The sequence below is a fragment of the Martes martes genome (genome assembly GCF_963455335.1).
Source record: "Martes martes genome assembly, chromosome: 13".
Lineage (NCBI taxonomy): Eukaryota > Metazoa > Chordata > Mammalia > Carnivora > Mustelidae > Martes > Martes martes.
In genome coordinates, this window is record NC_137901.1 from 73,888,695 (window position 1) to 73,903,634 (window position 14,940).

At 40.8% G+C, this 14,940-nt stretch overlaps 1 protein-coding gene across 2 annotated transcripts in view; it reads right to left on the bottom strand.

The window, feature by feature from the left end:
* GRK3 (G protein-coupled receptor kinase 3) overlaps nt 1–14,940 on the bottom strand; it is a 117,244-nt gene that overhangs the window by 84,182 nt on the left and 18,122 nt on the right. For both annotated transcript variants that reach the window (XM_080821121.1, XM_080821120.1), the window contains exon 2: nt 8,794–8,870. In XM_080821121.1, the coding sequence (XP_080677247.1) occupies nt 8,794–8,870 (77 nt within the window). The remainder of the gene's footprint in view (nt 1–8,793; nt 8,871–14,940) is intronic.

Here is a 14,940-nt window from a genome sequence, read left to right on the forward strand (position 1 = left end):
AAAGTGGGGAGCAAAGAGGGAACACACAAGGATTGAAGTTGCTTCCCAGGTTCAGTGTCCCCTTGTCACAAGTGCTCAATTTGCTAAAATTTGACCCCGGCCTCTGAAGAGAGAGTTGCATAGTTACACTTTGTTTTTTGCAGATTTTAACCATTTTTATGTTTTGAAGCACAGAACACTTCAAACAATACTTTTATAAATTAAAAAAATTGGCAAATTTATTCTTTGAAATTAACAAAAGAGTAATCCTAAAGTGTTTTATCTGTGTTGCTTGGGGGTGTGTGTGTGTGTGTGTTTACTATTTCTATGGTCTTACATAATTATCGATTCTTTTTAAATAGGTACCTATGGGGCACCTGGGTGGCTCAGTGGGTTGAGGCCTCTGCCTTCGGCTTGGGTCATGATCCTGGGGTCCTGGGATCAGGCCCCACATCGGGCTCTCTGCTCCGAGCCTGCTTCCTCCTGTTTCTCTGCCTGCCTCTCTGCCTACTTGTGATCTCTGTCTGTCCAATAAATAAATTAAAAAAATAAAAAATAAAATAAAAAATAAAAAATAAGTAGGTACCTATATCTGTGTTCACTTTTGTTTCTATAGAAACTGCTCAAAAACCTTTTTCGAAAGGTGATAGTTTCTATTTTTCTAATGTATTCTTTTTATAATGAAACATACTTTTGTTCCCAAAGCCCATATCAAGTATATTTCTTATGCCTTAACCCCAAATACCAAATAGAATTTACGCATTCTTTCTACATAAATGTTCTCAGAAATCATGCTAAATATATTCGGGACCAACCTAGGAAATATTTAAGAAGTCAAAGTGAAAAGTAAAAATTGAAAAGGAAAGGCACCAGAATGCAAAGAAATAAAACTGTTTTTATCCTGAGACAAAATTCTCTGTGGGGACAATCCTAAGGAATAGACAGGCACACACACATCTCCCAGAATTAATAACCTAGTTCACCAAGATGGCAGGATCCAAGACCACTAGACAAAAACCCATTCTGTTTCCACATACTAGTGATGAACAGCCAAAAATGAAATTAAGAAAAAAATTCCATTCAAAATAGCATCAGAAAGAGTAAAATACTTGGGAATGCACTTAATGTGGTGTAGAAGGCTGAAAACCACAAAGCAATGTTGAGAGAAATTAAAGACGACCTAAATAAACGTGGAGACATTTCATTTTCATGGATTGGCAGACTTAATGTTAACGTGGCAATTCTCTCCATATTGATCTGTAGCTACAACACAATCCCGGCGGGATTTTTTTTTTTCTTTCAGAAATTGAAAATCTGATGCTAAAATTCATGTGGAAAAATCAAAGGATCCAGAACAGCCAAAAGTAATTATGAAAAGAAAAAAGAAAACGGATGAAAGTGGGTGGATTTTTATTTCCTGATTTTAAAACTTACCATAAAGCCATAGTAATCAAGACAGTGTGGTACTAGCCTAAGGCAGAAATCAATGGAAAAAAACTGAGAGTTCAGAAAGAAATCCTGCAATTTATTGTCAACTAATTTTCAACAAAGATGCCAAGACAATTCAATGTAGAACAGAAGCTTTTTTTTTTTTTTTTTGAGAAAGAGAGAGAGAGCTCATGAGCGGGACAGGGGTGGGGGAATGGGCAGAGGGAGAGAGAGAATATCAAGCAGACTCCACGCCCAGCGTGCAGCCCTGCTCGGGGCTTGATCTCATGACCCTGCAATTGTGACCTGAGCTGAAGTCAAGAGTCAGACGCTAACCACTGAGCCACCTGGCACCCCAAGAAATGTTTCTTCAACACATGTATTCAGACAATTGGATATCCACATGCCAAAAAAAAAAAAAGATGAATTTAAACCCTTACCTCACATCGCATGCAAAAACTAACTCAAAAATCAACCAAAGGCCTAAAGGTAAGAGCTAAAACGATAAAACTTCCAGAAGAAAAGAAAATCTTCACAGCACTCAATTAGACAGAAAAGTTCTTAGATACGACACAAAAGTACAATTTTTAAAAATGTATTGGTTGAGTTTCATCAAAATTAAAACCTTCAGCACTTCAGAAGTCACCATTAAGAAAATGAAACCGGGGACGCCTGGGTGGCTCGGTTGGTTAAGCAGCTGCCTTCGGCTCAGGTCATGATCCCAGCGTCCTGGGATCGAGTCCCACATCGGGCTCCTTGCTCAGCAGGGAGCCTGCTTCTCCCTCTGCCTGCCACTCTGTCTGCTTGTGCTCACTCTCGCTCCTCTCTCTCTCTGACAAATAAATAAATAAATCTTTTAAAAAAAAAAAAAGAAAAAAAAAAAAAAAAAAAAAAAAAAAGAAAATGAAACGGGAAAGCCAGTCACTGGGAGACAATATCTGTAAATCACACATATGGTAAACAATATAAAGACAATTTCTTAAATGGACAAAAGATTTAAATAGGCATTTCACCAAAGAAGATATAAAAAGGTTAATCAGAGTACACATGTTCTGTGTCACTAACTATTAGGGAAACACACATCGAGACCACCATGAAGTAACCATGAGACCCGCGAGATTGGCAATGACCAGAAAGACAAGAGCAAGGGTTGATGAGACGACGGTAAACCTGAAACTCTCATAAACTGACACTGAGAATGAAAAGTAGTACAGCCTCTTTGGAAAACTAGAGCAATTTCTTAAGAAGTAAAACAGGAGCATACCAAACGTCCCAGCAATTTCAAAACTCCTCGTCGTATACCTAAGAGAAATGGAGACCTATGGCCACACTTGCACATGAACACTTCCGGCAGCACTGGTTTATAACAGACAGCGGGAATAATCCAAACGGATAAGAGAATTTGTGGTCTATCCATATGATGGAATATTAATTCAGCCTCCAAAGGGGGTGAAGGACTAGCAGGCACAACACAGCTGAACCTCCAAAATCTGACACTGAATGAAATGAAAGAAGTTGGATGCAGAAGACTATGGGCTAGACAACGCAAATTTCCACTCACGTGAATGGGAGTCCATGTTACTAACTGAGATGTTCCCTGGCAGGAGGTGATGTAATGTTACATTAGCCATGTGTTCTTGGAACACGAGGGTACCATTTACATACTTAGTGAATTAAGTGCCTACTTTGGAGTCTCCTTATAATCAGAAACACCGCCCTCTAATTAGAGTGGGTAGGCAGACAGGAGCTAAGTAGATTGTCGACAGACGGATGGAATTTATCAAAGCCCATGCACCTTACTTGCATCTTATGAGATTACTTCAGTGTATCTTATAGAAAGAAAATGGTGACAAAATCTTAATCAGAATTGATAATTTCATTTGACTGCCTTTCAGTAATAACTAGTATCCCTTTAAAACCATTCTTTGGACAAGCCAAACCAAGAACACTGTGTTAATACCTAAATGCAGAAGTTTTACTGACAGCAAATTAGGGACCAGGGTAATTGATGTCCATTACGACATACAATTTCTGGATAAGGAGGAGAAGGAAGATAAAGCAGTCTGTCACTTATTTTTTACTCTGAAAACTGGCAATTAAAAACAAAGAATTAAGCATTTACCCTGCTGTATCAGTTTTTTCTCGCTGTGTAATGAATCACTACAAACTCAGTGACTTGAAAACACCACCCATTTCTGAGCTCACAGTTCTGGAGCTCAGAAGTCCTGGTGGGCCTCACTGGCTTTCCTGCTCAGGGGCTCACAAGGCTGAAGTGTTGGCAGGCCAGGACTTACCTAGGGGCCTGGGGGGATCTGCCTTCAACCTCATGCAGACTGTGGGCAGAATTCAATTCCTACGGTTGTAGGACGGTGGTCCTGGTTTCCTTGCTCAGCACCCAGAGAGCACCCACAACCTTCTCACTCAGCGCCCACCCCCGCCGCACCTGCAAAGTTGGGAACGGCATGTCTAATGGCTCCCGTGCTTTGGTCTCTCTGTCTTCCTCTTCTGCTGCCAGCCTGAGGAAATGCTTTGCTTTTTAAAGGGCTGGTGTGAGTCGATGAAGCACACCCCGAACACAGCCTTGATTGCCTCTACAAAATCTTCTTCACTGGGTTGCTCGTGGGAGTCAAGCTGGGAGGCCAAATTCACAGGAGCTGCCTTCAGATTCAGCCAAGCACATCTACCTTTCCAACATAAACCATACTTATTTTTTTTAAGATTTTATTTATTTTAAAAAGAGAGAGAGAGAGCATGCATTTGAGGGGGAGGAGCAGAAGGGGAGGGACAAGCAGACTCCATGCTGAGCACAGAGCCTGATGCAGGGCTTGATCCCACAACCCTGAGATCATGACCTGAGCCGAAATCAAGAGTCGGACGCTTAACAGACTGAGCCACCCAGACATCCCCCTACATGAGCTATATTTAAAGGCAACCAAATAGCCTCACTTGATGAGCAGAAGTAATAAGGATGGAGGGAATGGCATAATTAGAAAACCCCCATTTGGCAACTCCCAAAAAAATAAGCGATTTAGGCAGCTAGTGTCCAGGAAAAAGAAACCAACGGCAGATGACAGCTTGATGGGGAACTACAGAGCTGACCATACCTGAACCCACTCTAGAGCCAGGACTACCAAGCAACACCTATGTGTCACGTGCCTCCGGCCACGAAGTACACAGCACCACCTGTGAAGCACTCTTGCCAAAATAGTCGAACCAATCTAATAAGCTGTTAGAGCTAGCTTTCAGCTTACAGGAAATACAGAAAATAGAATTGCAATTTAAATGATCTCAGGAAGAAGCGAACAGAAAAATCCAGAATGTGGAACATTCTGCAATACAACTGACACAGTTTCTTCAAGAAGTCAATTACCTGTGTGGGGGGAGGGGAGGTGAAGGGCAAGGTCACCTGTTCTCAGTTAAAAGACACATTACTGCCAACTACAATATAAGAACAATATTTGGATCCTGATTCAAACCAACCAAAAGTAAATGGACATTTTTAAGTTAATCCAAAAAAACCTGACTGTACACTCAGAATTACAATAAGCATCATCTTTAGATATTAAACTAAGAATCATCATCTTCATTGGTTGGGGTAGAGATGAAGGTTGTATAAGAAAACACCTGTCATTTTTAGAGATGCCTATAGGGCTGAAACCCTATAAGGGGCTTGCTAATTGCTTTAAAATAGTTTGGCGCACACAGAGAGGGGATGGACGAGGCTAGGAGAGCAGAATGTTGTAAAAGAATGAACATGGGTGATGCATACATATGGGGAACAATTAGTCCACTTTGGGGCATGACTCAATATTTTAATAACACAATTCCATTTACAATACAATTTAATAAATACAATTCCATTTCAGAGCCTTCATTCATGGAGCATCTGTTGAGAACCAACCACCGTCTTAAGGGTGTCACAGACATTTCTCACAACTGCCTTATGCAGTAGGTACTATTCTGACCCCCACTTTTATAGGTAAGGAAACTAACGACATCCCACCTGGTTTAGGGTGGAGCCAAAAGGTCAGCCAGTCAGCCTTCATCTTAACAAAGCCTCAGAGGCCAAGTGAAGGAGAGATTTCTGTTTCACAAAGCATTTTCACACATGCTTACAGGCAAGCCCCCAAAACCATGTGCTCACCATCAGCACCGGGGGGGGGGGTGGAAGATGCCGGAAGGCAGAAAAGGAGCTGATAGGCAGGGGATACAGGGGGAAAGGGAAACAACAGAACCACAGAAAAGCAAGAAGGCAGTGACACATGGAGACAGTCATGGAAAGGCGCTGCTGAAACAGACAGGAAAGACAAAGGCAAAGGAGGTGAGGGGTGCTGAAATGGGAAGATGGAGGACCTACAGATCTGGCCCCCTTCCCTTCTGCCCCCACCCCAACACTAGCCGTAAAGGAGAAAGCCAGAGAACAGGAGGAGAGGCCAGACAGACACTGATCGGGCGGCCACGCCGGACGTAGTTGCACATCTGTGTTTGGCCAGGTGACCACATATTCTTCTCTCCCCGTCCCGTCCCCCAGGCAGCTACTGTTCTTTCCTGTGACCTTCCAAGTTTAGACTCAGCTTCCCCCGAATGGCTCCATGCTCACAAAGGGGAAGGAAGGGAAGAGGAAGAAATTATTTATTCATCTAAGCACCTTTTAAAATTCTTTAAAACTGTTTAATGGCGATAGAATTCACAGGCCACCAGTGCCCCATAAGGCACCCTCGGAACAGAGCCCGTGTAGCTGGGCCTAGGGCGCGAGGCCGCCCTCATGCCAGTAAGGCACTCGGGTCAAGGGCTTCTGGGGCCAGCTACCTGTAAGGTTTGGATCAAAACAATGGGGAAGACATGCCTGGGGGCCTGCATGTGTGTTGGGGGGATGGCAGACAGGAAAGGTGTGAGGATCAGAAAACACAACGGGAGAAAGAATCCTCAGGACATCTTACAGACTGGCCTGAAAGCTCAGGGTATAGCGGGTTTACCAGAGTCCTCCAGTATGCCTTAGTAATGGGGAACCACCTGCTCCAATTACTGGTCAAGACCTGCTTTCCTCCCATGCCAGCATTATTTATAATAGCCAAAAAGTGGAAATAATCCAGATGTCTGTTGACAGACACAAGGATACACAAGCCATGGCACAGCCATATAGTGGAAGACCGCCGAGCATAGATAGGAATGAGCTCTTGGCACACGCTGTAACATGGATGACCTTGAAAATGATTTGTGAGGAGCCCCACGCAATGGCCACTTATCATCTGGTTCCAACTAGAAGGAATGCCCACCACGGGCAAATCTATAGAGGCAGAAATTAGACTGGTGGTATCTATGGGTGGAGGGGGTAGACTGCTAATGGGTGAGGAGCCTCTTTTTGGGGGGTGCTGAAAATGTCCTAAGATGAAGCTGTGGTGTGGGTTTGCACAAGGCTGTGAACACACTAAAAAGTACCGAATCGTATTCGTGACAGGAGGGTGTTTTATGCTGTGTAAAACAGATCTCAGTAAAGCTGCAGATCGCTATTTTAAATTCAACTAAAGAATAAGTCGTTCCTTTTTTCCCTTCCCTCCCAAAGATAAGGCGTTTCTCTCTTGTTATGGGGAGAGTTTTATTTTCTGTTCTTTAGCACAAAAACAGAAGCAAAGGGAAGCCTTTATACAGATGACAGTTAACCAAACGCCGTGAACACAGTGAGAAGCAGCAATAAAACATGAGATAAAGGTCAAACTCTTTCCGTACTCTGTTCCCATACCAAATCCCAATGACTGGGCTACTCTCCATCTGCTTGTCTGGAACCCAGCACCCAACTTTTGACCACTAGACTAAGGGGGTTACCACAGAAGCTGTATCACCTTAGTAGATGGCTAATTTGTAAACTAACAAAAAGTTTACCAAAATCCAAGACTTTCTGCATCGGCTTCTACTTTACTTGAACACAAAAGAGCATCATGACTCTTTCTAAAAAAAAAAAAAAAAAAAAAACAAACCTATCTGGTTCTTACAGGGTGACCCTCTCTACTATACATTTTAGATTTGTTGTTTCCCTCCCAAGAGCCTTTACAGAATGACCAGAGAAGGAGGAGGACAAATGAGAACAAGTCACTTCACCAACCTGAGTCTCTGTGTCCTAACCTGTAAATGGCAGGGCCACCCAAACTCACTGCAAAGGACATTCAGTCTCAGTGGGGATCTGAGTTCCAGGAAACTTTAGTACAACCACAGTTTCTTGAAATTTTAATAAAGTCACAACCTCTAGGGTTAAAATAATTTAAAAGCCATGACACAGTTCCTTGGCAAACCTTCTCTGAATAATTGTGGGAGGCAAGTAAGGAACAAAGGAAGGGAAAAAAAAAGCTTCCCATTCTGTTATATTCAGCTAAGGTGATTTCATGTAAAATCCTAGAATTATCTGTTTATCACATTACTATGGGCAGATCAACAATGCAGCCAGCTGGCAGGCCAAACAATAAATCCTATCCTATTGAGAACAAAATCTTGTTCAGGAAATTCCTGTACAGCAAGAACTGACTTGGGGGCATAAGAAAAAGAAAAATAGGTAGATTCCAGCTTTTACATAACCCAGTGGACAGTCACCTCTGAACACACTGGCAGTTCTGTAGAAGGCAGACAAGAACACAATAATCCATTGCTTTGCAGGCCTTGAAACCCCACACTCAAGCAATCCCTGCTCAGTCCTAATTTCTCCAGGCACTAACTGCTGATCATCAGAGAGCAGGCCTATAGGTATATCCACACACCTGCATGAGCCAGGACCAGGACCAGCACCGGGCAGAGCTGGGTACCAGCCTGAGAGGGATGGCTCCTTGACCTCTAGGCACACAACAGGGGAGTCCTGGTGACCTGCTAAGTAAGATGGAAGGGAGCCACGGGGGATAAGAGTGATTGACGTGGAGCTGACGACTGGGCAGCATGCAAAGACTATAAATTAGCCCGTGAAAAGTGATAAGATCATGTAAGCCAGCCCCATGCTGTGGAAGGAGATGGCCAGCCAGGGGTTGCAGTTTGTTATTGAAGACCCATGCCAATTCCTTGTGATCATCGTAAGTACAAGAGCAGTGAGGGAGGCTGGGGACCTCAGACTTGGGTCCGAGTAGAGAGTGTTTCTTTCTGATTACCAACTATCTAATCCTTCGATTTTGGCAACCTCCCAACTGCCTTAAAACCTCAAATCAAACTAATGTGTTTCCCAAGAGCTTATGCACAAGACATTACCAGGGATGTAAGGAGCCACTCAGTATCTTATTATTACACGAAACCTCCTTCCTCCCCAACTGAGCTATAAAACCACCCAAAGCACTATGCATTTATACACAACGGGAATGCCACCCGAAACTACCACTGAGCTCACAGTATGCCAAGTGAGAAAGTGGCACTTACCAATCTTCTGATTAAAAATCTTGTCAAAGGTGATTTCATTTCTCTCCTGAAGATACTTCTGCATCACACTCCGGATACTGAAAGAGAAGAGGCACATGTTTTTAGCGGTGACAGCTTGTATCATGAGAAACCATCCCCAGTGTGGATAACACGTGGCTGTCTGAACTCAAGGCCGCTAGTCGATCAGAGAGCCCTCATACTGACATCCACGACCGCACAGAGGGCTGATGGCATGGGGGACATCATGGCTCCAGCTGGGGTCCTCTCCCGGGACTCAGGGCCGACCTGACATGTGGACGCTTGACCAAAAATAACTTAAGGACTGACTGTGGAAAGCTTGCCCTCAACACCACCGTTTGTCAAAATACACACGTGCATGCGCACACGTGACACGTTCTGCTAATCGATTAATGAGCTTCTTTCTAAAACAAAAGCAAATGCTCCCTGGATACATGACTGAGATTTTTTTTAAAAACCACACTTCTATACATCAACAATAAACAGCGAGAAAACATAATTAGAAGGAAGATTTCACTTAAGATAAAATAAGAAACACCAAATGCCTTGAAATAAATCCTTTAAAATATGTGCAAGAACTTTGTAGGGAAAATTACAAAATGTGCTGAGAGACATAACAGAAAATCTTAATAGATGGAAAAGTACACCACAGTTATGAACAGAAAGATGGAATACTGCAAAAATCCAACATCTACCCAAAGTTATCTATAAAATCATTTCAACCCCAACTCCCATCACTATTGCAGAGAGTTCTTCATAGAACAAAGAAATGATTACGTCTTTATAAACTGTATGCAGTTTATAAACTTTACAACACGGGATCAAGAATAGCAAAAACTTGTACAAAGAAAGAATATCGAGAATAGGGCTTACTCTGAAGCTAAAATGAAGACAGGATAAACAAATTAAACAATGAAATGGAATAGAGAGTACATAAATAAGGAACTTCAAGATATAAGGCAGAGAAGGCAGAAAAATGGAGAAAGTGGGGATTATTCAACAAATGAACCAAAAGTGAATATTCAAATGGAGAAAGTAGAAACTGAGTCTCTATTATCCACTGGTGGGAAAAAAATTGGCAGCACCACCCCCCACCCTTTAAAAACTTATTAAAACAAACTAATTGAGGTATAATCTATATAATTAAATGCATATTTATATGTATCAATAGTTTTTCACACATAACTACCATCTTAATCAAGATATAAAATATCTTTTAGGGGCGCCTGGGTGGCTCAGTGGGTTAAAGCCTCTGCCTTTGGCTCAGATCATGATCCCAGGGTCCTGGGATCGAGCCCCGCATCGGGCTCTCTGCTCAGCAGGGAACTAGCTTCCTCCCCTCTCTCTGCCTGCTTGTCTGCCTACTTGTGATCTCCGTCTGTCAAATAAATAAATAAAATCTTAAAAAATAAAATAAAATAAAATATCTTTTAAAGATTTTACTTATTTATTTGAGAGAGAGAAAGAGCACGAGCAGGGAGGAGGGGCAGAGGCAGAGGGAGAAGAAGAAGCAGACTCACTGCTGAGCCGGGAGCCCCACGAAGGGCTCCATCCCAGGATCCTGGGATCGTGACCTCAGCCGGAGTCAGACACTTAACTGACTGAGCCCCCCAGGTGCCCAAGATACAGAATATTCCTATCACCCCAAAAGATGCCCCTTTGCGACCAGTCTCCCCAAATTCTAGGATCCAGGCAATTACTCATCTCCTTTCTGTTAATGCAGATTACTTACTCCAGTCCTAGAATTTTAGATAAATAACATCATACAATATGTTGTCTTGTGTGTCTGGCTTCTTTCATTTGACATAAGCAAGCTTCCTCTATACTGCTGTGCACATAAGAATTTAGTTCCCTCTTATTGCCAATTAGTATGGCATTGTATGAATATTCTACCATTTGTTTGCCCGTTCATCTGCTGATAGATATTTGGGTCGTTTCCAGATTGGGGCTATTATGAATAAAGCCTCCTTAAATATTTGTGTGTAAGTCTTTTTATGGGCACATGTTTTCATTTCTCATGGGTAAATATCTAGGAGTGAAATTGTTGGTCATATGGTTAATTATATTTAGCATTATGAAAAACGGCTGAATTATATTCCAAACTGTGTGATGTTACATTCCCACCAACAATGTGTGAAATCCCAGTTGCCCCATATCCCTTGTCAACACTTTGGTTGTCAGTCTTTTCCGTTTTAGCCACTCTGTTAGGTAGTGTAGCAGTAGCTTATTTTAATTTCCTTCTCCCTAATGAATGATGATGTTGAGTATGTTTGGACATTATTGGATTACTGGAGTGCTTACATCTTCTCCTGCAAGGGGTGCATTGAAATCTTTTACCTACTTTTAAAATGAGTTGTCTCTCTTATGACTCAACTGTAAATTTTCTATGTCCTGGAAACAAGTCCAGTGTCAGATTTATGTGATCATAATATTTTCTCCCAGTCTACACCCTGCCTTCATTGCCCTCATGAAGTCCTTCCAAGAGCACAAGTGTCTAGTCACTGAGATCCAATTTATTATTTCTTTGGTGGGCCACATTATGAAATCTTTCACATCCCAAGGTCATAAAGATTTTTAACCTAACATTTTCCTTTAGAAATTTTAAAGTTCTAGCTTTAATGGTTAGGCCTATGATTCATTTCAGGTTACTTTTTGTGTATGATGCAAAGTAAAAGCTCAAGGTTCTTTTTTCTCTTTATAATACCTAGTTATTCCAGCATTCTTTGTTGGGTAAAAAAAAAATATCCTTTCTCCACTGAATTATCCTGGCACCTTCGTTGATTCAACACTACATCTGGGTAGGTCTGTCTCTGGGATATCCTGTTTCATTGATCTGTATGTCTACCCTTCCATCAATACTACATTGTCTTGATTGCTAGAAGTTTAGAGTTGTCTTGAAATCCAATAATCCAACTTTGTTTTACTGCTTTTGTGGGGGCTTGGTTTGTTTGTTCATTTTTTGGCTAACCTAGGTTCTCTGCATTTCCATTTAAGTTTTTTCCCCAGAAATTTTTTCCCAGAAAAAGCCTGATGGGGCTCTGATTTGGACTGTGCTGAATCTATAAATCAGTTTAGGGGGAATTAACCTCTTAATAATATGAAGTTTACAATCCATAAATATGACATACTTCTCCATTTACTTAGGTCTCCTTTAATTTCTCTCATTGCTATGCTGTAGCTCTCAGTATAGAAGTCTTATCCTTTTCTTGCAATCACTTTCTCTGCTTCTGATATCAGGATATGATTCATAAAAGGAGATGGGAATAATTCCTTTCTCCTTTATTTGCTAAAAGAGTTGGTGATTGACAGTGTTAATTATTCCTTAAATGTTTGATAGAACTCATCAGTGAATAGAATTCATGTGAATAGAATTTTCTTTGTGGGAAGGTTTGAAATTATATATTCCACTTCTTTCACAGATGTAGGACTACTTACATTTTCTGTTTCTTCTTGTATTAGCTTAGATAACTTATGTCTTTTAAGTTATTTGTCCATGCCATCCAATCTGCCTAATGGTACTCAAAAGAATGATTTTGAGTAAGAGAAGCCAGATCAAAAGAGAAAGACAGACAGAGACGGAGAGAACACAGTATTTGATTATGAAGAGGCAGGAACAAATACTGAGAGGATGATGTATATGGTAAAATAATATACATACACACATATATATTTGATCTCTGTCTCAGTTCTTGGCACAGAGCTCCTAAAACCCTTGGAATTTCTTAATGATAGAAGTCTTATTCATAATAAGCCCTTTTCAACCCTCCCTGAGTTAATGCTAATGGAGGTAACTCTTGGTAGGCCCGTAGACAGCTTCAGGATGGAGCTAGTTGCCAGAGGAACCAACCATGTGATTAGAGGTTTGGAAATGTTCGCCCTCCACTTGACACCTTAGAGACTAGAGATTGAGTTCAACTACCAATGACCATGATTTAACGAATCATGCCTACATAATGAAATTTGGATAAAAGTTCTAGAATGATGAGGTCTAGAGAGCTTTCGGGCTGGTGAACCCATAGATGTGCTGGGACAGAGGTGCTCCTGGGAAGCCTTCCACTCCACCCCTTCCCAAGACCTTGCCCTATGTAACAGGCCCTTTGAAGTTCCTGATTTATATCCTTGTAATAAAATGAACCATAAGTATGCACCTTCCTGTGTTCTGGGAGTCATTTCAGTGAACTATCAAACTTAAGAGGAGAGTCACAGGAACCTTAAAATTTGCAGACAGACAGACAGTAATGCAGGTAGGACCCCATTTGCAGCTGGTATCTGAAGTGGGGCAGTCTTGTGGGACTGAGCCCTTAACCTGGGAGTCTGTGCCAACTCTAGGTGGTTCACATCAGAACTGAATCAAACCGCAGGACAGCCCGCTGGTGTCAGAGAACTTAGAATTGTTGGATGGTGACACAATGCATGTGTTTATTATCTTAATTTTGGTAATGGCTTCACAGGTACAGACAAAATTTGCCAAACTGGACACCTGAAATATGTGGTTTGTTTTGTGTGAATTATACTCAAAAAAGTTGGGTTTTCTAAAATTACATCACAAGGAGGTGGTCTGCAAAACCTTAAGTGTTGGGAATTCTCTACAATACCTGACCCTATTTCTTTAGCCAAAAAAAAAAAAATTCAAGAAGGAAAAATGATGGATGGGAACCTATAGTTCAAATAAATAAATAAGTAACAGGCATAATGGATGGATTTTCATTTAAAACTCAACTCAAATAAAAAAAAAAACTTATAAAAAAATTGGAGAAATGTGAATACAGACCGAATATCTGGTGTTAAGTATTACTTTTTTAGCAAAGGCCATGTATTACATTATATTTTTATATTTTAAGAGTTCTTATCTTTCAGTGATACATATAGAAATCTGACAGATGAAATGATATATTATGTCTACATCTGCTTCAAAATAATCTAAAGGGACTTAGGCGGTATGGATGAAACAAGATTGGCTATGTGTTGATCCCACATAAAGCTGAGTAATGGCTACATCAGTTTCATTATACTATTCTCTCTGTACATGGTTAAATTTTTCATTAAAGAAAGTTTTTTTAAAAAAATCAAATTCTGGGGGTATCTGGGTGGCTCAGTGGTTTAAGGCCTCTGCCTTCCGCTCAGGTCATGATCTCAGGGTCCTGGGATCGAGCCCCTCATCGGGCTCTCTGCTCAGCAGGGAGCCTGCTTCCCCCCACCTTCTGCCTGCCTCTCTGCCTCCTTGTGATCGTTCTCTTTCTCTGTCAAATAAATAAATAAAATCTTTTAAATAAATAAATAAATAATAAAAAATAAAAAATCAAATTCTGGCCTCCAGACTCATGAACCATTTCTTTACATACCTCCTCATCAAAATAAGGCCAACATACTATATATAAAAACCTGTATACTGATTGGAGGCCTAATGAATTTTTTTTTTTTAATTTAATGCCAAATGTTTGGAGATACATCAACTCTACCTGTCATGACCTACTGGAGTTCTGCCATATAAATACAAGGTAAGTATAATAAATATTATATCATAATTTAAATTTTTTTTTCTGCTACTAAAGTTCTTGAAAGATCTACTCTCTACTGGCCAATGACTAGGTAGGCTAAGTCGTACTTGAACATCTTATTAGCAGAGAAACTACATAATATTTATGACCTAGTTAGCCAATTCCCATTCTTAAAAGCCTCTATATTCTCTATGAGGTTTAAGTCTGTTTTATTCTGATATCTAAAACAAAATGCATTTAAACAAATATCTCTAATAATATGTGACATATCACCTAAAAAAAAAAATGAGGGTGATAAGGTAGTTGTGAAGATAAGGCAAGATAAGAGACTGCTTTGTAAGAAGTCGGACACTAATGAGTGATTACCATTGCTGACCACCAAGAAACCCAAAAGGCAGATTTTTTAAAAGATGAGATGACTAAGCAGTCATACAAAGATTCAATTCCCCCAAAAGGAAATTGGCTTCTTTTATATGTAGTTACTAAATATTTTCCACTAACTGCTCATTAAACACCCAAAATAGAGCTACATTATCCAAAGTCACAATAAAAACTCCACCACTAGATTTAAAACCACTGCATTCTGCCAGATAGAGAGAGGCTGAAGAGGTCTGTAAAAGTATCTGGTGTG